The sequence below is a fragment of the Oryx dammah genome, unplaced genomic scaffold (assembly GCF_014754425.2).
Source record: "Oryx dammah isolate SB20612 unplaced genomic scaffold, SCBI_Odam_1.1 HiC_scaffold_4, whole genome shotgun sequence".
Taxonomy (NCBI): domain Eukaryota; kingdom Metazoa; phylum Chordata; class Mammalia; order Artiodactyla; family Bovidae; genus Oryx; species Oryx dammah.
In genome coordinates this window covers 52,910,940-52,935,903 of record NW_024070188.1, presented here as the reverse complement: position 1 = coordinate 52,935,903, position 24,964 = coordinate 52,910,940, and the positions used below count along the sequence as shown (strand labels likewise).

The window sequence follows — 24,964 nt, the reverse complement described above, 5'->3', positions numbered from 1 at the left end:
TTTAAAGTGGTATCATCTGTTGTTGACGTGAAAGTGAAGTTGCTCAGTCATGTCCGACTCTTTGCGATCCCATGGACTATAGCCTACCAGGCTCCTTCATCCATGGAATTTTCCAGGCAAGAGTACTGGATTCGGTTGCCATTTCCTTCTCCAGGGGATCTTCCCAATCCAGGGATCGAACCCAGGTCTCCCGCGTTGCAGGCAGATGCTTTACTGTCTGAGCCACGAGGGAACTTCCTGGAGTTCTCTAAATTAAGTTTGGAAGCTTGGGGCCATTATCTCTTCAAGTACTTCTTCTACTCATTACCTCTTTTGGGATTCCAGTTGCAAATATGTTAGTCTGTATTATCCCACGTTCTTCCGGTTTACTTATTCTTTCCAGTTTACTTATTCTTTCTTCTGCTGTATCCAGTCTGCTGATTCACCCTTCAGAGGAATTCATCTTTCATCTTTCATCTCTGTGCTGAACATTTGTTAAATGTCAACCTTATTTTCTACTAGATCTTCTAATATATTAAAAGTTATTTCAGTGTCTCTATCTGATAAGTTCCAATATATACATCATCTCTAAATGTGAGTCTGTTGCTGTTTTTCTCTCTTCGCAGTGATTTTTATCATTTTGAAAAATGTTTCTTATAATTTTTTGATTGAGTGTTACACGTTGATTATAGATGAAGAGTAGAACCTTTAGATATATGGAAAGGCAAAATGATCGGATAATGAAAGAGGAACTCCCCAGGTCATTAGGTGCCCAATATGCTACAGGAGATCAGTGGAGAAATAACTCTAGAAAGAATGAAGGGATGGAGCCAAAGCAAAAACAATACCCAGTTGTGGATGTGACTGGTGATGGAAGCAAGGTCCAGTGCTGTAAAGAGCAATATTGCATAGGAACCTGGAATGTTAGGTCCATGAATCAAGGCAAATTAGAAGTGGTCAAACGAGATGGCAAGAGTGAATGTCGACATTCTAGGAATCAGCGAACTAAAATGGCCTGGAATGAGTGAATTTAACTCAGATGACCATTATATCTACTACTGCGGGCAGGAGTCCCTTAGAAGAGATGGAGTAGCCATCATGGTCAACAAAAGAGTCCGAAATGCGGTACTTGGATGCAATCTCAAAAACGACAGAATGATCTCTGTTCGTTTCCAAGGCAAACCATTCAATATCACAGTAATCCAAGTCTATGCCCCAACCAGTAATGCTGAAGAAGCTGAAGATGAACAGTTCTATGAAGACCTACAAGACCTTTTAGAAGTAACACCCAAAAAAGATGTCTTTTTCATTATAGGGGACTGGAATGCAAAAGTAGGAAGTCAAGAAACACCTGGAGTAACAGGCAAATTTGGCTTTGGAGTACGGAGCAGGGAAAAGGCTAACAGAATTTTGCCAAGAGAACGCACTGGTCATAGCAAACACCCTCTTCCAACAACACAAGAGAAGACTCTACACATGGACATCACCACGTGGTCAACACTGAAATCAGATTGATTATACTCTTTGCAGCCAAAGATGGAGAAGCTCTATACAGTGAGCAAAAACAAGACCGGGAGCTGACTGTGGCTCAGATCATGAACTCCTTATTGCCAAATTCAGACTTAAATTGAAGAAAGTAGGGAAAACCACTAGATTATTCAGATATGACCTAAATCAAATCCCTTATGATTATACAGTGGAAGTGAGAAATAGATTTAAGGGACTAGATCTGATAGACAGAGTGTCTGATGAACTATGGACGGAGTTTTGTGACATTGTACAGGAGACAGGGATGAAGACCATCCCCATGGAAAAGAAATGCAAAAAAGCAAAATGGCTGTCTGGGGAGGCCTTACAAATAGCTGTGAAAAGAAGAAAAGTGAAAAGCAAAGGAGAAAAGGAAAGATAGAAGCATCTGAATGCAGAATTCTAAAGAATAGCAAGAAGAGATAAAGCCTTCTTCAGCAATTAATGCAAAGAAATAGAGGAAAAGAACAGAATGAGAAAGACTAGAGATCTCTTCAAGAAAATTAGAGATACCAAGGGAACATTTCATGCAAAGATGGGCTCAATAAAGGACAGAAATGCTATGGACCTAACAGAAGCAGACGATATTAAGAAGAGGTGGCAAGAATACACAGAAGAACTGTACAAAAAAGATCTTCAGGACCAAGATAATCATGATGGTATGATCACTCACCTAGAGCCAGACATACTGGAATGTGAAGTCAAGTGGGCCTTAGAAAGCATCACTACGAACAAAGCTAGTGGAGATGATGGCATTCCAGTTGAGCTGTTTCAAATCCTGAAAGATGATGCTGTGAAAGTGCTGCGCTCAATATGCCAGCAAATTTGGAAAACTCAGCAGTGGCCACAGGACTGGAAAAGGTCAGTTTTCATTCCAATCCCAAAGAAAGGCAATGCCAAAGAACGCTCAAACTACCACACAATTGCACTCATCTCACACGCTAGTAAAGTAATGCTCAAAATTCTCCAAGCCAGGCTTTAGCAATACGTGAACCGTGAACTTCCAGATGTTCAACCTGGTTTTAGAAAAGGCAGCGGAACCAGAGATCAAATTGCCAACATCTGCTGGATCATGGAAAAAGCAAGAGAGTTCCAGAAAAACATCTATTTCTGCTTTATTGACTATGCCAAAGCCTTTGACTGTGTGGATCACAATAAACTGTGGAAAATTCTGAAAGAGATGGGAATACCAGACCACCTGACCTGCCTCTTGAGAAACCTATATGCAGATCAGGAAGCAACTGTTAGAACTGGACATGGAACAGCAGACTGGTTCCAAATAGGAAAAGGAGTATGTCAAGGCTATATATTGTCACCCTGCTTATTTAACTTATATGCAGAGTACATCAATGGAAACGCTGGGCTGAAAGAAGCACAAGCTGGAATCAAGATTGCCAGGAGAAATATCAATAACCTCAGATACGCAGATGACACCACCCTTATGGCAGAAAGTGAAGAGGAACTAAAAAGCCTCTTGATGAAAGTGAAAGAGGAGAGTGAAAAAGTTAGCTTAAAGCTCAACATTCAGAAAACGAAGATCATGGCCTCTGGTCCCATCACTTCTTGGGAAATAGATGGGGAAACAGAGGAAACAGTGTCAGACTTTATTTTGGGGGGCTCCAAAAATCACTGCAGATGGTGACTGCAGCCATGAAATTAAAAGACGCTTACTCCTTGGAAGAAAAGTTATGACCAACCTAGATAGCATACTGAAAAGCAGAGACATTACCTTGCCAACAAAGGTCCGTCTAGTCAAGGCTATGGTTTTTCCACTGGTCATGTATGGATGTAAGAGCTGGACTGTGAAGAAAGCTGAGTGCCGAAGAATTGATGCTTTTGAACTGTGGTGTTGGAGAAGACTCTTGAGAGTCCCTTGGACTGCAAGGAGATCCACCAGTCCATCCTAAAGGAAATCAGTCCTGGGTGTTCTTTGGAAGGAATGATGCTAGAGCTGAAACTCCAGTTCTTTGGCCACCTCATGCGAAGAGTTGATTCATTGAAAAAGACTGATGCTGGGAGGGATTAGGGGCAGGAGGAGACCGAGGATGAGATGGCTGGATGGCATCACCGACTTGATGGATATGAGTTTGAGTGAACTCTGGGTGTTGGTGATGGACAGGAAGGCCTGGCGTGCTGCGATTCATGGAGTCGCAAAGAGTCAGACACGACTGAGCGACTGAACTGAACTGAACACCTTTTCTGGTAATTAGGATGAGTCAGTCTAGTTTGTTGAGCTGTTTGGGGTGGTGGTTATCGTTACCATTGTACCACTGACTTCAAATTCCTCTCGCAGTAGGTTAGTACTACCTTGTTTTTGATGTGAAGGCTTCAGTGTTAGAGGATTTTTTTAGTTGCTCCTGTACCATTCTTAGCTGACAGCTTGCCCTATGTACTTATGAAGGGTCTCTCATCACATTCTTGCCCCTTCCTAGGGGCAGACTGATCTTACTTGTTTGATGTAAGAATTAGGTGCTGGAAGGAGTTTTGCAGTTTTCCTGTTTGCACCTCAATCTTAGGCCAGTTCTGTTACCTGAGCCCCAAGGGCAGAGCTTTCTCAGTGATTCTATCACTTCCCCACTGCCTCTGACTCAGTGCAGGGTTTAAGAATGCAGGGAGATTCTTGTCTGTGGCAGCTGAGCTTTGCTTTTCATCAGAAGAGGAGGAGGAGGAGAGCAGGGCAGAGGGTGTGGGGGTGAGCAGTTTCCCTGTCTGTCTTCCAGTGCTAGAAGACATCTGGTTCATATCAGCATAGAATCGCCTGAGTGGGCTTTCTGTCCCTCCTCCAGTGTTTGGCTTGCATTTGCCTCACGTCATTGCAGACTAAAGGAAGATGTATGTTTCCTGCTCTTTCCAGCAGCAGCTAACCTTTGTCTGCTCTCAGTGCAGGGACTCGCATATGGGAAGCTTTACTGTCCTTACCCAGCAGACTGCTTTTGCTACCTGTCAGGGTTGATCTGTGATGTGGGTCAATTTCTTGCTCCTTCCTCAGTAGTTGATCATCACCTTGTGCTCCTGCAGGCCTAAAATGTAGATGAACTTGTCTTGGTTCTCCTGCTCTAGCTGCAAGTCTTGGAGCAGGTACTATGTACCTGGACCATCTATGGGCCTTTCTCAAATCTGCCGTGTTCACGCTTTTTCATGATCATCTCATGAGGTACAGGGACCATGATAAAAGAATTGAGTGGGTGCAGAATCCCCTTGTGTCTGGGCCTCTTGGAGTTCTAAATTGACATACTTGGCCCTAAAAGAGTTTGTTAAAATTCAGTTGTTATAGCAACATTTTTTTTTCTTTTTTTTTTCTATTTTGGTCATGTTGCACAGCATGTGGGACCTTAGTTCCCCATCCAGAAATCAAACCCACACTCTCTGCAGTAGAAGTGCAGTGTCTTAAGCACTGGACCACCAGGAAAGTCCCAGCAACATCTCTCTTTGCTGTGCTCTGTCAAAGGTGATGAGAAGTGGTTCATGTGTCCCATTTCCTCAAAGGGGCTTGTCATCCTGTGGAATTTAGAGTCCTAACCACTGCACCACCAGGGAAGTCCACATCATTACATCTTAATTAATCTTTGCAGCTTGCTTGTTTTGGAAAATAGGAAATAACTCAAAGCATAAGGACATAGTTGGCCTTTTTCTTAATAGCAGGGAAGTTCAGTGCTAGGGTAACTGTCATTGGTAGCCCTAAGGCACAAACAGAGGGAAATTGTCACATGGAATAGGAAAAGAGGGGGTTGGAAAACTGATCCTTTAGAGATAGGATGCCTTGCTTAATACTGTTGTATATTGTAAATCAGTTTAAGAATAGTAAAGGTAACTGTTGTTAATAATGTTTGGTCATTATTCTTTCTAGGAAAAGTTTGTGGATTTTTTCACCAAAATACTTAAGAGTGTAACTGACTGCTCAGACTGCTGGTTAATTTTTAATGCTTTTACACGTCATTTTTCTTTTAGATAAATGTCAGGACTATTGTTCCTGGTACCAATAATGTCACATAATAATGTCCCATAAGATGACCTTTGATAATTTTGCCAGTCAGCCTTCTGAAGTGCTGGAGACCTTTATTACATTGCATTTCAATTTTCCTGGGCAAACTCAGACATCCAGACCAGATTATTTAAGCCCTTTTGTTAGTTGGGCTGGCCATCATTGGAGTTGTTTGGTGCAGTTTGAATTTCTAAGTTACATTCAGGACAGTCGCTACCTGATTCTCATTTCTCTGAGGTAGTGCTGGTCTCCTTTCTAGTCTCCCCGCCCACCTCCTAAAAATTGTGCAGCAGAACTTGACAGTAAGTACTTAAGATACTTTTTTTTTTTTAATAGAATGTGTGTTTATTTATGTATTCTGGCTATGCTGGGTTTCGTCGTGTCGCGTAGGCTTCTCTAGTTGAAGTGCACAGGCTTAATTGCCCTGTGGCACATGGGATCTTAGTTCCCCAGCCAGGATTGAACCCCAAATCTCCTGCTTTGGAAGGTGGATTCTTAACCACTGGACTGTCAGGGAAGTCTCAAGATAATAATTTTAATTTTAGAGGCTTTGGTCAGATGTTCTGCCCCTTCATGGTGACAGTGATGGCCCAGAAAGCTGAATGGAAGTTCCATGTGTACAGGCAGAACATTTTTTTATGAATTGACTGGGGGCAGTGGCAGGAAGGGCTTCCCTGGTGGCTTAGATGGTAAAGAATCCACCTGCAATATGAGAGACCTGGGTTCCATCCCTGGCTTGGGAAGATCCCCTGGAGGAGGGCATGGCAACCCACTCCAGTATTCTTGCCTGGAGAATCCCCTTGGACAGAGGAGCCTGGCAGGCTACAGTCCATGGGGTTCGCAAAGAGTCGGACAGGACCGAGCAACTAAGCACAGTGGCAGGGATCCTCAGCCTCCTTTGTCTAAGTCTTTTTCTTTTAGGCTACAATTTTCCAATCATCTGCAAATGTTCTGCTGTGATGGGTGGTAGGAGGTGGATCTTGTTAATATTTTGACACATGATCTTTTACTTCTTGTTTTCAGTTCAGGCCTCTCCTCCACTAACTGTGCTATTTCCCTGAGGGTGCTGTATCTCATTGCCCTAGGGAGTAAGCCTTCACTTCTTGTGGATTTAGGTAGGGAGGGGCTTGTTACTTGGTTGTATGAGATGCAGGAGAGGATTTAAGCATCATATTGCTTTTTATATTGAATTGTAGACCGTCCTACATGCTCACTTTCAGAACTACCTGGGGTTTCTGATTACTGCACCTTTTGGGGGTTCTGTTGCACATACTGGCTCCCCTCCAAATTACACATAGGCTTTATTTCACCTTTCTTCACTCGGTTAATTATTGCTTATCATTTGCTTGTCAGTCTTCCAAAATTTTATTGTTGTCTTCTCCTCTTCAAATTTTTGTGCCTCTGTGGTTTTATGACTTATTTATTCTTTGTAGTCATTAGAAAGATTTGAGGAGTGTGAGAGGCAAATGAGTACTTTTAATCTGGAAGTCCTAAAATACTCTATTATCCAAAACCTTGCAAGCCAATGTTCTATTTATTGTTCTTAAATACCAAGGCCCCCAAATGATTTACTTTTAATCATTATAAAATCCATTTGTCTTTCATTACTTTCTTTTCCATTTGTCTCGATTGAAACTAGCAAGTTAATTGCCTAGCTTTCTAAAATAATGTGCAGAGTTCTGCTTTTGGTTATAGCTGATTAACTCCTTTTGGCCTAACAGTACTGCAAATACCAACGATAAACTCAGGACAACATATTAAAAAAAAAAAAAGCTATTGAAAAACACTGGTGAGCAGCCAAAAGCAGACAGAAACTAGAGGGTAAGGTTCATCTGTACTTGTAAGAAGGAATTATCACCAGGTGAATTGCCATTTCTTATGGCATTTAACTTGAGGTCATGCCCAGTTTGGTACTGTGAAGGGTGACTGAAATTTAGATGTAGACCCCCAGTCTTGGCTTGAAGAGTTTGGAGTTTGACACCAGTCAAGTTAGATGCCTGCTGAAATAGTCAATAACCTTTGGAGGAATGTAACAGAATCCAGAATTAGGCTGGCTTAAAGAACTAGATGACACAATTTGGAGCCTTTGTACTAACTGAAAAATGAGGAAGAAAATACAGAAAAAGTGATCCAGAGAGGAGTATAAGCTGTCTAAATCTTGCATATGGACAAACTCTGGGCAGCCTAACTAAGGCTAAAAGGATTGAACAGAGGTTTTAGTTTTCATTCCCCTACAGGGGAAACAAGAGTTTGGAGTTTGACTCCAGTCAAGTTAAATGCCTATTAAAATAGGCAGTAATCTTTGGAGGAATGTGACAAAATCCAGATTTTCTACAACATATTATTTACAATGACCAGAATATAATCCAGAGTTTCTAGACATGCTCAAGGGAAAAGACAACTCTTTGTGATTGACCCTGAGGTGACCCATATGTTGAATTTAGTTCACAAGGATTTTGAAGTACCTATTATGACAATACTCAAGGAAGTAGAGAAACATAGATTATCTAATAAATGAACAAATATGAAATCTCAGAAAGTCTCATCATTTTTCATAATGAACAAATAGACTATAAAAAATGGGACTATAGACCTGAGAAATGCTATATATGAAATAAAACATTTTACCAAATAGGTTTAATAGCAGATTAGAACTAACAAAAGGAAGCTTAGTGAACTTGCAGATAGATTAATAGGAATTATCCAGTCTGTAGAACAGAGAGGAAAATGACCCAGAGTAAAATGAATGGAGGCTGGGGGACCTCTGAGATAAAATAAAAATGTCTAATATATGTTTATTGGCAATTCCAGAAGGAGAGGAATGGGAGAATGGTACAGAAAAGTATTTAAAGAAATTTTGGCCAAAATTGGTGAAAGGCCTAAAATTATCAATTCAAAATGAATGAAAGTGAAAATTGCTCAGTCTTGTTCATTTCGACCCCATAGACTGTCCAGTCCATGGAATTCTCCAGGCCAGAATACTGGAGTGGGTAGCCTTTCCCTTCTCCAGAGGAATCTTCCCAACCCAGGGCTTGAACCCAGATCTCCCACATTGCATGCGGATTCTTGACCAGCTGAGCCACCAGAGAAGCAAAGCATGGCAAATCCACACATGATCACTACAAAGAAAATCACATAGGGGCACATTATATTCAGACTGCTGAAAGCCAAAGATAAAGAGAAAATCTTGAAAATAACCAGAAGTAAAACAGCTAGACCCTATAAAAAAGGTTGCTGAAGATTAAAAAAAAAAAAAAAAAAAAAAAAACCACCATCAACTCTAAATTCTGTATCATTAAAGCTACTTTAAGGATACAGATGAAATAAAGATGAACTTTTTTGGATAAACAAGAACTAAGAATTTAGTATCAGCAGACCTATACTACAGGAGCTCTAAAGGAAATTCATCAGGTTAAATGGTAATGATACCAGATGGAAACTCAGATCTTTAGGAGATAGTAACTGTGTGAGGAAACAAGGATTAGTCTTTTCTCCCCTTATCTTTTAAAATATACACGACTTTTTCAAGCAGAAACTATAACATTGTGTTGTAGAGCTCCTTAAAGTGGCAGAAATGGAGTGTGGTAAATGGTTCTTATATTACGTGTGAAGGGGTTACAACATTAACTGAAGTAAACTAGTTAAGCTTAAGGATATATATTGTAAGTAATGCCTACAACAGTCTCTTAAAATGAAATTCTAAAAATATATTTGGTTAGCCCAAAAGAAGTCACTGAAAGAGGAACAGAGACACAAACAGAAAACTTGGAGGAAAAAAAAGAAAACCTGGGTCTGGGGAGGGAGGCTAAGAAGATAGTAGCTCTAAATTCAATCACATCAGTAATTAAGTGTAAATGTAGATTTTTAATGAAAGAGAGATTTTCTGTGTGTATATGTGTATTAGGACCCCACTACATAATGAGAGATATGCTTTGAATATAAAAGACAAGAGTTGACAGTAAATGTGTAGGAGAAACTATACTGCGTAAAAAGTAAATATATGGAATTCCATGAAGGTCCAATGGTTGGGGCTTGGTGCTTTCATTCCCTGGGCCCAGGTTTGACCCCTTAGTCAGGAAATTCTGATCCTTAAAGCCATGTGGCATGGCCAAAAAAAGACCAACCAGTAACTATAATAAAATGGGCTATATTGATATCAGATGAAAACTATTACCAGACAAAGAATATTACTAGAGATAAAAATATTTTGTAGTGTTGAAAGGGTCATTAGTAACTGTTTATAATCAATAACAGATTCAAAATATATGTAGCAAACATTAATAGAATCAAAAGAAAAATTCAAATTCACAATCATTGTTGTGTATATTAAGCATCTTCTCTCAGCAACTGTTAAAACTAGATAAACATCATGTATAGTTTCATTTCATTTCATAGATAAACATCATATTCAAAAGTTTCATTATTTTATCTCTAAAATAAAACAGTGAAAATAATGTGCCATTTCTTTACTGAACACAAGATGGCAGAGTAGTCACAATACTTGCAAAAATGGATCTGCATTGAATACAATGAAATATGCCATATTTTACTATGTGAACACACCTTTTTTCCTTCATTTATTTTAGAGCTAATAAAATGAACGGTGGTGATTAGTGTAATACATAGGCATACCACAGTATAGTATCATAATACTTTGTACATGTGTGATAAACATTAAATAAATTTTTGTTGGATGAATATAATGTGGGGCTTTGGAGTTACATTTGTTTTTGAATTTTAAAACAAAAATTATTTTAAAATCTAATTATAAAAATACCACTTTTCCTTAGTAGTAATAGTTCTCAGACTTTTTGGTTTTCAGATCCCTTTACTCCTTTAAAAATTATTGAGGATCCCAAAGAACTTTTGTTTATGATGTTCATATCTATTGATGTTTAGAAATTGAAAGAATATTTAATAAAAAATAAATTTACTGTATATTATCATAAATAATATTTTCATGAAAAATAACTATGTTTCAAAAACAAAACATAGTGAATAAGTGGCATTGTTTCACATGCTGGCAGTTATCTTTAATGTATGGCTTTGTAGGTGACAACTATATTCTGACAGCCCCTTCTGTTTTTAATCTTATGCACTTGTGAAAGAATGGGATTTTTAGAAAAGCAGGCAGCATCTTAGTATCACTATGAAAAAGTTTTGATCTTGGACCACTGAGAGTCTTGAGCTGTGGGGGAACCCCTCAACTGTACTTTGAAACTCCCTGACTTATAAAATAGAACAAAGAAAAAATGAAACATTATTAGTTACAGTGTGTGGCCTGAGCCATGGGAATACAGTTCCCTCCTCATTGGTGGGCTGTAAAGGCTTCACATATATGGTTACCTAACCTGAAAAATTGATGAGAGCCTCCTCTGAGAGATAGATTAATAGATACAAATTATCACTTGAGTCTTATATTGTTCTGTTTCATCTAGAGCTAGGGGTTAAGAATAGTTTGGAGCGTGCTTCATTCCAGTTCTGAGTTCAGTTATTTGAGATATGAGGTGTGATTCAGGTTCTCTAGGTAGCAAAAGCCTTTTCGTCTCTAACCAGAGTTGGAGAAATGATTAAAAAAAGAGCTCTCTGGAACTGTAAACTTCACCCATTGCTGCAGAGAATGGAAGATGATCTGGCAGTTGAACATAGATTGCCATATGACCCAGGAAATTCAACCAATGTATATGGTCAAGAAAAATACAAATATATGTCCACATAAAGACATGTATACAAATGTTCATAGCAGAATTATTCATCATAGCTAAAAAGTGGAAACAGGTGTCCCTGAGCTGATGGGTGGATAAATAAAATGTGATCCATCCATACATGGACTATGATTCAGCCATAAAAAGGAATGAAGTACTGATACATGCAGCAGCATGGATGAATGTTGAAAAGAGTATACTAAATAACAGAAGGTAAACACAAAAGATGACATGTTGTGTGATTCCACTTATGTAAAAATGCACCAAATATGTAAGTCTAAAGAGACAGAAAGTACCTTTGTGATTACCCAGGGCCAGGGAGGATGGGAGAATTGCTCTCTGAAGAATGTTTCTGCATTTTGTTAAATTGTGGTATGTATTATATGGTCCATGACCCCTATATAGGGAGTCATAATTTTTCACAATATCAGTATCAAAAGCTTGAAGGGAGTCTCCCCTTTAAAGAACTGATGAGTCTCTGTTTTTTTGTTTCCATTTTAAAACTTTTAAAGATCAAATCATGAGACTTCTGTAACTAGTATCTCTTTTATCTTTAGCTGCTAGGAACTTCAGGATCACTTTTAATTGCTTAGTCATAGTAACTTTAGGTTTGGCAACTGGTATGTTTTTGTTACACTTTTTAAAATTTGTACACACAAACTTACACAAGCTTGAGATTAATGTAGTATGATAAGATGCCCATAGTCTTTATCAGTAGCAGTTGGGGTTTAAATTACCACAAATTTAAATGTACATGGAAAACCAGAAGCAGTGTTTGCTAAGATGGAAGAGCTCTTTGCATGTAAAATGGCAACATTAGTATTCAGGTTATACCTGAAATGATATTGAAATGTCTCCCATCAATAACTTTCAGGTAACAAAAGACATATTAATACATCTCTGGTCAATAAGTTGTAAAGACTGTCATTCTGTGATTGATTTGATAATTTTGAAGTGGCTAGTTTTTATTCTAGGAACTTACGTGAGAGCCCAGAGTTCCAGATATATAACATAAACAAGATAATTTAGTTTGAAAATATTAGAATAGATACTGCCAGTGCATTGCCTAAAGAGGTCAGTGTAGCTGTTTTTCTGAGTGTGCTTTCAATTGCACTGCAGCTTTGCTAGGCTGAATTAGCTATAAAATGTACCCCCTGAATCTTGCTATGGCATTTTTAAAGTATATGTTCCTAATGGAACTGATTTAGTTTTAGTAAGTGACTCCTTCTCTTTTTTCTCCCCCAGCTTCATTGAGATACAGTTGACCTATAACATTGTGTAAGTTTAGGGTGTACAACATTATGATTTGGTATGTGTATATGTTGTGAAATTAAGTTGCTGTTCTTCACAGTGGTCAGCCAGTCCATTTTTTCTATCTACTCCTGGCTGGGGTTTAAAAAACAAAATACAAAAAATAAAATGTCAGCACAAAGGAGAGGATAGACAGGTAGCTAAGTCAGTAAGTAGCCTCCTTAAATCTCCCTCTACCACTGAAAGTCATCCATGTAAATAATCTGAAAGCAACAGTTGGGCTATGACTGGAGGATCTCGGTCTCAGCTGAGTTTCACACCATTTGGGACTGATGTTTCATGAATCCATTCCTACCCATTCTTGTTCTTAATGTTATTATTAGGATTTAGATTTTGCAAAATTTATTAGTAGCCTAGCATTAATGAGATTGTATCTTTGGGTCCATTAATACTATTCATTTATGTTTAGAGGGCAATCAGCTGTGTAAATCTGCCACACCTGAACAAAAAGAGCTTTAGAAAGACGTTATGTCATTTTAAAATTTAGAAGGTTGCAAAATTCTAAAAGTAAAGTGGTAAGAACTCATGGGAGATGAATCTTGCAGTTTAGAAAGTGCTGTTTAAAAGTCATGCAGGGTGCAAATTTGTTGTTGTTTAGTTGCTAAGTCATGTCTGACTCTTGGCAACCCTATGGACTACAGCCTGCCTGGCTCTTCTGTCCATGGGATTTTTCAGGCAAAAATACTGGAGTGGGTTGCCATTTATTCCTCTAGGGGATCTTCCTGACCCAGGGATTGAACCCAAGTCTCTTGCACTGCCTGCAGTGGCAGGCAGATTCTTTACTGCTGAGCCAGCTAGGAAGCCCGTGGTATAAATAGAATACAGTAAAGCCTGAAGGAAAAGCATAAAGCTAGGTTCTTTGTGACTGTTTTTTCTTCTGCCACAGTCAGAGGTCTAAGTTTTAGTTGGTAGGAAATGCTTTTGGGAAAAAAAAAAATGGAAAGAGATAAGAGGGAAGAAGAAAAAGAGGGAAGAGAGAATCTTTTGGGACAGGTTTGAAAGTCTCATAATTAGCAAATTACTAATACTGCCAAATGTGGTTGGATCTAACATTTCTTGGGCTTTAATTCCACACAGTGAGGGATTTTATAAGCATTCCTAGTTTTGTGTATTTGAAGGGGATGAGAAGTTCTTCAAGTCTGGAGTCCATCAAAAAGGAGGGTAGGTTGTGAGAGGATGAGGGTCAATGTAAAGAACTGGGAGGCAGTCAAGAACACGTGGGAGATACAAGGCTCTCTGTGCTGATCAGGGACAGCTGTTAAGCTGCCTGGTCATCTCTCTGCTGTTGCTGAAACACGTGGAGTTCCATCAGATGAGATGATCGTGTGTTATAGATTTCATGTTCCTGAGAAACACTAGAACTCTGAATGTTTGGAATGCATTCTGTGTCTTTAAAAACCTTTTGGGAATAACTCTGATCCTAATCATTACTTCAGACTTTTGTGGTCTGTGGGACTTAGGAGCATTAAACAATAGCAAAAATTCCTTCTAAATTGGCTGGGAAAGGTTTATGGGGAAGCAGAGAGGAGGATGCTCCACCAGTTTCGCCCCACCACCACCATGTTTCTGACTTATTTGGAGGATTGCTAAAAGAGAGATTTTGTGGATTTACCTCTTTTTGTTGCCTAAATTGTCTTTAATTTTATAAAGCAGTTCAGACTGGCTGGTTATTTTCCAAAATTAAATTGGTGGGGAAACTGCAGGTACCCTTCCTGGGTTTGAAATTTAACTACTTTCCTTCCACGGTGATTATATAGGATGAACATCTTAAATTATCTGAGTTTATTTAAATTCATGGAAGTCATTACATAAAGGAGGATTAGTCCTGGAAATAAGGAAGCCAGTTGTTCTCCTTGTACTCGTAGGTGTCTTGAAAGGCTAGGTTTGTCTACTATGTAGTTTTCAAATAAAGGATTAAAAGAAGTTCATTTCCTTGGGAAGGCTATTCAGTGAGCTCTTCTCCTCTATTTGTTACTTCCTATTCTTCCTTCTTCTTAAAAGATAAAAATGTTACCAGAAGGTGGACTCCTTCCAGGGTCCAAGAGTGGACTCTTGTCTAACACTTGGGAATGAATCATCCAAGGAGACACACGTACTGACAGAGCAAAAGACATCATTGGAAAGGGGAACCTGGGTGGGAGAGCAGCAGGGTGAGAGGACCCAGGAGAACTGCTCTGCCATCTGGCTCACAGTCTCAGGTTTTATAACAGTAAGGTTAGTTTTCCAGGTTGTCTCTGTCCAGTCATCTTACTTGTGCCTGTGATCGCATCTCTCAGTCAGGATGGTTTCCAGCGCAAGGGTTTCTGGAAGGTTGGCAGGTGGGGTCTCCTTCCCCCTTATGCCCTCTTCTGAATTCTTCCAGCTGGCAGTAGTTTTGTCAGTTCTGGGTTCCATTTGTGAGATAACACTCAAGCGGTTATTATCATGCCTGGCCATGGCAGGAATATTTCTGTCAGTGGTTCCCTAACAAAAATATAGTTAAATGTATGAACAGATGAAATAAATATTTGGGGAAGATGAAAGAATTCTTAAGATCTAAACACTAATCTTGGTTCCTTGAACAAGTGCAGAAAAGAATTGTGCTTGCTTTCACAGAGTGTGCCTCAGTGACCCAGTCCCCATCTCTCATCCTTTGCTGAGATGATCAATTTATGATGACAGCTCCATTCTTTTTCATCAGATTCTCCTGCCACGGCAATAGAGGATGATGTGATAACATGAGAGATAGAGGTGGGGGTAGAGGGATGGGAGGAGAGAGAACTTTTAAAATATTAAATTCAGTGTTTCATGGTTTTGTGTGTGTGTTGGGAGGCAGTTCTCTTATAGGTCTTTTGCACTGACTATCTTGTTCTAGCCACCTTTTCAGAAATTTTTGTGTGGTGATCATCCTTCAGTGGTACAGCTAGTGTTTCCTTCTAGAGCCAAGGAGACGTTTGTTTACTGTTCAGTATAAACAGAGGTCATACCTCCCTCCGGAACAAAGGGCAGGTGTATTTACTGCCCCTTATAAAAGGTTCGGGGCTTCCTGTGCTCAAGGTTCCTTTTCCATCATACAGCATGTTGAGTGTACAGCTGCTTATCTGGCCCTCTTCACATAGCTCTCTGGGAATTGGGGCTCGGGAAACTTACGTAGATGCTGAATTTTCTAATTACTGCTGCTGATGTAAGTACTCAGCTATCCTTTGTCTCTAACCTGGGAGTCTCGTGTTTTCTGTCAGGACCCATGAAACCAGCAGCCTAACTTGTTAGCTTGCAAGTATGGTAAAACCTCAGACCCTTTATATTCTTAATACTTCTGAGTAATGGTTTGTTAAGTAGGATGTATTTGGAAAAATTTATTGAAACATCTACTTTATACAGTTTTTAAGAAGTTCATTTAGGGTATTATTTCTCCTTATTTGATGTAGGCTTTGTTTATAATGTCAGCCCATATATGGAGTATCATCCTGGCGGAGAAGATGAACTTATGAGAGCAGCAGGATCAGATGGTACTGACCTTTTTGATCAGGTAAGGTGCTGAAAGTGATCATTCTGTCCTAGTGGGACCACACTCTCAGGTTCAGTAGTGTGGCAGTGGTAGAGAGAAAGAAAACAGTGGCATAAATTTCAGATGTGTTGGCTTGAAATTTGAAGTGTGGGAAGTTGCTCATAAATAGCAACTGCTCATTTAATTTGCCTTTGAGTTATTTTACTAAAATTTTAGAGTTGCTCTCAAATCTACGTGTAAGTGTTTGCTGCCTTCTCTGCTGGCAACTGTTCACTCAATTTTTATCAGTTTTGATCATGGTGATGATTGACTAATGAAGGCAGTAACTGTTAGAGAACACAAGTCACTTAGCTTCTTGGCTCTTGGTCTTTTCTCGTTTGGGAATTGTTACATAATCAGCCTGTTTTGCTATACTCAATCTGTATGTTATGTAGAAAGATCATTAATGAATAGGAAACATTTTTCCTAGAGTGATAGCAGAGATTCTGTATATATCAGAAGATATTTAAATGAGTCACTTTCCCCCCTTATATTTATTTAAGTGATTATTTCTTATACTATTTAAAAATTATGTAGTATGTGATAACTACTATCCTTTGGCTGAATTGTTATTTTGAAACAACTATCTTGATAGGAATAGAAATTTGCCTTCCTCTGACAAATGCTTTATTTTGTGTTTTAGTGATGATTAATAACCATGTTTTAGTACTGGACTTTACCAGTTGAGATATCTGAACCAGTTGAGTTATTTTTAGAATTGCCTTCTGAACAAATGAACTTTAATTTCTGTTCCTCTTATGTTTTCATCCATTTGGAGATTTCTTTTTTTACCAGGCTACCAGAAATACAATTTGTTTTGTATTTTAATGTACTTACATGCACCTGCTTAAATAGCCAAATATCATTTGCTATTAATGTTTTTACTGGTTTGGAGAAAAGTCATTTTTGCTTATCAGTGATATTAGGATTCTCCTTGGGAGGCTCTTCTTCCTAATTTAAGGTAAATTGCCATTGTAATTTGGTATTGGTTATCTGCTACCAATGCAAGTGAAATAGAAAAGTTTGGGAACATTTGCCAGGAAAATTTATCTACCAGATTTTCATCTCCTGTGTGTCAACTGGGAAAAAAAAAAAAAAAGCAATGTGAGAATTGTGATTAAGTTTTATTGGTGGCAAAATGAGAACTGTAGTCTGGGAGACAGCATTTCAGAGAGCTCTGAGAAACTGCTCCAGTGGGGTTGTGGGAGAGGTCATATGTTTTTAGTGAAGTGGGGTACATGTAGTCAAGCTCATATTTTGGCAGAGGCTTGCTGTTAATCACAAAGAGCAGATGTCACTCTTAGTGATTTTAGTGCTTTTCTACGTGTGAGAAGATGTAAGAATTTAGGCTCATAAAATCTCTTGAAAATGTCTAACTCTCTGAAGGCCCTTTTTGCCAGTTTTTACCAGGACATAGAGTGTCTCATTCTTGCTCTGTGCCCTGAATTCCTTTCAGGGTATGCTGAAGGTCAGTGGCTACAGTGGCTAGTGACTTCATCTTTGTAGGGGCAGATGGCAAGAGACAATTTTCAGTTGGCTCTTGTAACCTCTTGATTGCTGAATGTACTCTTCCCCAGATGAATTTCCGGTAACATCTAGTCCTGTTTATTTCTTAGTGTCATGTGATTGTAAGGACCTTATTTAAGCTTGTTTAGGGGGAAGTCATAAGAACTACTATATTGTTAAGTTCTTTAGCAAGTTCTACAATCCTTTTGTTGACTGAAGGGAAAAAAAATGCACTTGGGGCATTACTGTGAACTATCAGAAGCAGTCTGTCAGATAGCTTTGAGAAGCTATTCCCAAAGAGGTAAGGGAGAAACCAGGATTTATAGGAATTTTGGCTGCAGGTTGTGGGGTGGGGGAGCAAACATCAATTGAATATCAAAAGATTATTACTAATCACAAAGAGAAAACCTCTCAAGTTAATGATTTTAGTGTTTTTCTATGTATAGGAAGATCAATTACTCCTTTTTATTTTTTTTTAAACTTTACAATATTGTATTGGTTTGCCATACACATTAACTCTCTAGAGCCAGTATCCTCTTTTTCTCTGTCCTGAATTCCCCTTGGTGGGTGGTGATGGTTTAGTCACTAAGTCATGTCTGAGTCTCTTGCTATTCCTATGGACTGTAGCCCGCCAGGCTCCTCTGTCCATGGCATTCCCCAGGCAATGCTGGACTGGGCTGCCATCTCCTTCTCCAGGGAATCTTTCCAACTCAGGTCTCCTGTATTTCACGTGGATTCTTTACTGACTGAGCCACCAGAGGAGCCTGAATTCCTCTTAGGACACCCCATAGCAGGCAGCTGTCATGGTTGATTGCTTTATGGCTACAAGATCCTTGTTTATTAAAATGGCAGGCTGCATTCTTTGTCCACACTAGTTACCAGATTGCTGCATTCCCCTTGTTTGTTTATGACTTTTCCCCACCACAGAAGGAAGCTTTATATTCTAGTAACAATAGTAAAACTTCTCGTATCTTTAATATCTAGTATTTGAGTTGTACAAAGAATGTTAAGTAATCTCTTTACTGTCAGACTTCTGTCTAGTTTTTTTCTCACTCCTGATTACTTGCTTAGTATCTCCAGTTGTTGGATGGACAGTGTGATAACCTGTTGATACTTGAGCTTAGTGCACCCTCAGATAACATCAACTCATATTCTTCTTCCCTTTTTTCCCTCTCTGTTTTCTGTTTCTGGAAACGAGAACTTGAAACCACTTGAGTAATCTTTGCCTTGTCTCATTTTGTTACTGAATCAGTCACCTGGACTTGTGCCCGAGTGTTAGCCTAGGCCGAGACCCCTTGTCTCAACCAGAAAGGTTCTTTTTTTGCTCAGATTCGTACAACCAATGACAAAACCAGTGTTGAGACTGCAACAGCACAAGCTTTATTCAGTGGTCAAAGGATGGAGAACCAAGAACTAGTTCGCAGATCAATTTCTTGACCCTGCTCAGACTGAGACACCATATGTATAGAAGGTTGAGGTAAAACGGAGGGAACTCAGTAAAGAGTTGGAGGAATAGTAATGACTTTTCTGAAACAGGGGTGTGGTTTGGATCCAGCACTGAGGCAACACTCCTTTTCAGTCCTTTTTGGGGTTCTTCTAGTCGTTGTCATGGCAATTGTCAGCTGTTGTGGCGCTGGGGGATGTTTCCCTTAGCATGCTAATGTATTACAGTGAATGTATAAAGAGGGCTCAGTCCACTGGAGGTCAGCAGGTCTTCTGCCATTTGGGCCTCGTTGGTTATAACTGATTCTTTAGAAAGTTCTTTAGGAGCAACTTCGTCCTTTTCTAATTGAGCCAGAAACTCAGATAAGGGTAGTTAGTTTCCACATGAGGGATGGGCAGGGTTATGATTCTGGGGCAACACTCTTGGTAACAAATGTGCCCCAATATCCAATTTCTGGTGAAATACTGTGATTCTGTCTTTAAATATTGCACCTTTTCTCTTTGCCCACTGCCTCTAGTCAGGTCATCATCACCCTCTCTCACCCTAGTATTTTAATACTGCCCTGATACCTTTACCTTCAGTACTGTTGAGATAACATGACAACTAAAGTAGTATTCTCAGAGACAGTTGTCTTTGAACCTTGCTCTACAGCTCTTGGAGGCTCACCATTGGCAGTTGTTGACTGAAAAATAGTCACAACCTGAGAAGTGAGAGTTCTTAGGACTTCATTCCTGGAGTCAGCATCTCAAGTAACTCTGAGAAATTGCTCCAAGGAGGCAGGGAAGGAGTCAGATTTTATAGAAGTGTGAAGCAAAGGGGGCAGATAGTCTGAACATGAAAGATTATTGTTAATTAAGGAAAGAAAGATATCTCAAACTAAGAAATTTAGTGGTATTCTATACATGGACAATGACAGACTTTATTTCCTTGGACTCCAAAATCACTGCAGATGCTGAATGCAGACACAAAATTAAAAGACACTTGTTCCTTGGAAGACAAGCTGTGACCAACATAGACAGTGTATTAAAAAGCAGAGACATTACTTTGCTGACAAAGGTCCGTGTAGTCAAAGCTATGGTTTTTCCAGTAGTCATGTATGGATGTGACAGTTGGACCATAAAGAAGGCTGAACGCCAAAGAATTGATGCTTTTGAAACTATGGTGTTGGAGAAGACTCTTGAGAGCCCCTTGGACTGCAAGGAGATCCAACCAGTCAATCCTGAATATTCATTAGAAGGACTGATGCTGAGGCTGAAGTTCTAGTACTTTGGCCACCTGATGCAAAGAACTGACTCATTGGAAAAGACCCTGATGCTGGAAAAGATTGAGGGCAGAGGGAGATGGGAATGACAGAGGATGAGATGGTTGGATGGCATCAAGGACTCGATGGACATGAGTTTGAGCAAGCTCTGGGAGATAGTGAAGAACAGGGAGTCCTGGCGTGCTGCAGTCCCTGGGGTCACAAAGAGCTGGACACAACTGAGCAACATGGAAGACACTAGTTTCAGGGCTTACTGAAATAATTTTTTTCAATGAAGTGTTTCTTAGCTATCTAGGGCCAGCATCCTGCACCCATCTGTTTTTACACGCCCTATCCCTCATCTGTAGAGAGTGGCTGTAGCCTGATAGCAAGTATTCTCCTTTTTGAATTCCCTTTTAGAAATTAACACCCAAAAAAGATGTCCTTATCACTCTACGGAACTGGAATGCAAAATTAGGAAGTCAAGAAACACCTGGAGTAACAGGCAAATTTGGCCTTGGAATATGGAATGAAGCAGGGCAAATGCTAATAGAGTTTTGCCAAGAGAACACACTGGTCATAGCAAACACCTTCTTCCAACAACACAAGAGAAGACTCTGCACATGGATATCACCAGATAGTCAACACCAAAATCAGATTGATTATATTCTTTGCGGCCAAAGATGGAGAATCTCTATACAGTCAGCAAAAACAAGACTGGGAGCTGACTGTGGCTCAGATCATGAGCTCCTTGTTGCCAAATTCAAACTTAAACTGAAGAAAGTAGAGAAAACCACTAGACCATTCAGGTATGACCTAAATCAAATCTCTTATGATTATACAGTGAAAGTGAGAAATAGATTTAAGGGACTAGATCTGATAGAGTGCCTGATGAACTATGGACAGAGGTTCGTGACATTGTACAGGAGAACAGGGATCAAGACCATCCCCATGGAAAAGAAATGCAAACAAGCAAAATGGCTGCCTGTGGAGGCCTTACAAAGAGAAGCAAAAAGCAAAGGAGAAAAGGAAAGATATAAGCATCTGAATGCAGAGTTCCAAAAAATAGCAAGAAGAGATAAGAAAGCCTTCCTCAGCGATCAATGCAAAGAAATAGAGGAAAACAACAGAATGGGAAAGACTAGAGATCTCTTCAAGAAAATTAGAGATACCAAGGGAACATTTCATGCAAAGATGGGCTCGGTAAAGGACAGAAATGCTATGGACCTAACAGAAGCAGAAGATATTAAGAAGTGACAAGAATATAAGAACTGAACAAAAAAGATCTTCACGACCCAGATAATCATGAGGGTGTGATCACTCACCTAGAGCCAGACATTCTGGAATGTGAAGTCAAGTGGGCCTTAGAAAGCATCACTACGAACAAAGCTAGTGGAGGTGTTAGAATTCCAGTGGAGCTATTTCAAATCCTGAAAGATGATGCTGTGAAAGTGCTGCACTCAATATGCCAGCAAATTTGGAAGACTCAGCAGTGGCCACAGGACTGGAAAAGGTCAGTTTTCATTCCAATCCCAAAGAAAGGCAATGTCAAAGAATGTTCAAACTACTGCACAATTTTACTCATTTCACACACTAGTAAAGTAATGCTCAAAATTCTCCAAGCCAGGCTTCAGCAGTACGTGAACTGTGAACTTCCTGATGTTCAAGCTGGTTTTAGGAAAGGCAGAGGAATCAGAGATCAAATTGCCAGCATCCGCTGGATCATGGAAAAAGCAAGAGAGTTCCAGAAAAACATCTATTTCTGCTTTATTGACTATACCAAAGCCTTTGACTGTGTGGATCACAATAAAGTGTGGAAAATTCTGAAAGAGATAGGAATAATAGATCACCTGACCTGCCTCTTGAGAAACCTATATTCAGGTCAGGAAGCAACAGTTAGAACTGGACGTGGAACAACAGACTGGTTCCAAATAGGAAAAGAAGTACGTCAAGGCTGTATATTGTCACCCTGCTTATTTAACTTATATGCAGAGTACATCATGGGAAAAGCTGGGCTGGAAGAAGCACAAGCTGAAATCAAGATTCCTGGGAGAAATGTCAATAACCTCAGATATGCAGATGACACCACCCTTGTGGCAGAAAGTGAAGAGGAACTAAAAAGCCTCTTGATGAAAGTGAAAGAGGAGAGTGAAAAAGTTGGCTTAAAGCTCAACATTCAGAAAACGAAGATCATGGCTTCTGGTCCCATCACTTCATGGGAAATAGATGGGGAAACAGTGGAAACAATGTCAGACTTTATTTTTTGGGGCTCCAAAATCACTGCAGATGGTGATTGCAGCCATGAAATTAAAAGATACTTACTCCTTGGAAGAAAAGTTATGACCAACCTAGATAGCATATTGAAAAGCAGAGACATTACCTTGCCAACAAAGGTCCATCTAGTCAAGGCTATGGTTTTTCCAGTGGTCATGTATGGATGTGAGATTTGGACTGTGAAGAAAACTGAGCGCCAAAGAATAATGCTTTTGAACTGTGGTGTTGAAGACTCTTGAGAGTCCGTTGGACTGCAAGGAGATCCAACCAGTCCATTCTAAAGAAGATCAGCCCTGGGTGTTCATTGGAAGGAATGATGCTAAAGCTGAAACTCCAATGCTTTGGCCACCTCATGCGAAGAGTTGACTCATTGGAAAAGACTCTGATGCTGGGAGGGATTGGGGACAGGACGAGAAGGGGACGACAGAGAATGAGATGGCTGGATGGCATCACTGACTTGATGGACGTGAGTTTGAGTGAACTCCGGGAGATGGTGATGGACAGGGAGGCTTGGCGTGCTGCAATTCATGGGGTCGCAAAGAGTAGGACACAACTGAGTGACTGAACTGAACTGAACTGAACTAGGGCTCACTGGCTTGCATGGGAGGGATGTAATGGCTGATGACTGTGACAGCCTTAAGTTCCTCAGCTAACAGCTGCTTCATTGCAGGCATTGTTCTCCCTCTTGGGGGCCCTCCAGGCTCAGAAATTCACATTTGAAGCCCTGAAATCTCTGATGGCTTTTTCATCCTTGTTTATTAATGTGGCAGGAGATATTATATTTCACACAGTATAATACATTTAAGGTCATTAGTCTCGCTTTTGAGGGCCTAAAATAATGTACCAAGGTAAATATTCTCAATATGCACGTTGCTTTGAACAAACTGAAGTGCTTTGAGTGAATCGCTAGCTTTGACAAACTCTGTACCTTTGCCTCTTTGAATATCTTTCTCCTTCTTCTACTTGTTAAAATTCTACATAGCCCCAGAGATGGTACTTTACACATAACTGGATACTCCATAAATATTTGGTAAATAAAATTTCAATTTCTATTAGTGATTGTCCACTTATAATTATGTGTATATTTTTTACATATTTTCTATTTTAGTGTAAATTTATATATTCAGGAAATGTACATAAAGATTCTGATGACAGTATTATTTGACCTGATTATTTTAATTATTATATAGCATTTATTGAATAATATATTATGATTTTCTGTTATGATCTTTTACAATTGGTCTTTTAGGTTGTTCCCAATATTTTGCTAATATAAATAGTGCTATGATGAATATCTTGGTGCCTGGATCTTTCTGTATGTGTAAATATTTTCCCAGGTAAATTCCTGAATTATTAAATAGAAGAGTTGCATATTTTAAGATTTTTAGTGTATATTGAGAAGGTGTCCTCCAGAAAGGTTGTTTAAATTTAATTCCCATTTTTAAGTCTGGCAACAAATACTGTTAATTGTTTTCCTTGAGGTGAAAAATCTCACTTTGTTCATTTTGAAGAAAATGTCTATCAGATACCCAAGTCCGAGTAACTAGTTTATAGGTCATTCATTTTCTTTTACTTATAAACAGCTTTTCAAGAAAAAACAGTTTGGTATGCAACTCAAATAATTGCCTAAATGTTTTTCTTCAGGGAAACCATCTTACTTAGCAGCATAAGTGTTTTTGAGAACTTCCCAGTTGTCACACAGCATATAAAAAAAGTCCTGAAACCAAGGGTTCAGGTTTAAGAAATTTTTTTTTTTTTCTAATTAAGGAAGGATATTCTCAAATGAAACCAATTCCCTCCACCCCCATGAGTCTGTGGTGGTGAAGAATATCATGATTGAGGCCACTGCCCTGCTGTGTGCTAAGATGCAGTTGTACCCACATTGCTTTTTCAAAAACCTTTGCAAATGTCAACACAGTGAAAATGGTAAATAACATCTTAGTGTTACTGAATTGGCCAAAAAGTTCATTCAAGTTTTCCCATAACACATTATGGAAAAACCCAAATGAACATTTTAACCAACCCAATATTGACACTAGTCAAGACCTCATGGATATCTGGGCATTGGGATTCTCCGGAGGTCTATAGGCGACACTTGGAGAACATTTTTCTAAACTGTCCCTGCATATGCTCTCATTCTGTCCCTCTCTTGTTGACTAATTGAATCTGTTTTTTAGTTTTTCAGAGCAGTGTAAGAATGTCTAGTTTTGATCAGAAAAAAATGGTAGCATCTCATGGAGTTGGAGTCATGTGCTTTTATGTTACTTTTCTCCCACGGCAGGTTCATCGTTGGGTCAACTATGAATCCATGCTGAAAGAATGCCTGGTGGGCAGGATGGCCATGAAACCTGCTCTTCCTAAAGGTACGTGGATCCAGGACTAAACTGGCATTGGTGTTTGACACAGGTGTACTATCTTTTAGAGGGATTTCAGCAAATAGATTTAAATAAATCACTAAATCATTCTCATT

At 39.4% G+C, this 24,964-nt stretch overlaps 1 protein-coding gene across 1 annotated transcript in view; it reads left to right on the top strand.

Annotated features, from left to right (window-relative positions):
* The window catches only part of LOC120862765 (cytochrome b5 reductase 4), a 115,845-nt gene that overhangs the window by 15,954 nt on the left and 74,927 nt on the right, over positions 1 to 24,964 (top strand). The window contains exons 3-4 of the mRNA XM_040238864.1: positions 15,912 to 16,012; positions 24,776 to 24,857. Of these exons, the coding sequence (XP_040094798.1) occupies positions 15,912 to 16,012; positions 24,776 to 24,857 (183 nt within the window). The remainder of the gene's footprint in view (positions 1 to 15,911; positions 16,013 to 24,775; positions 24,858 to 24,964) is intronic.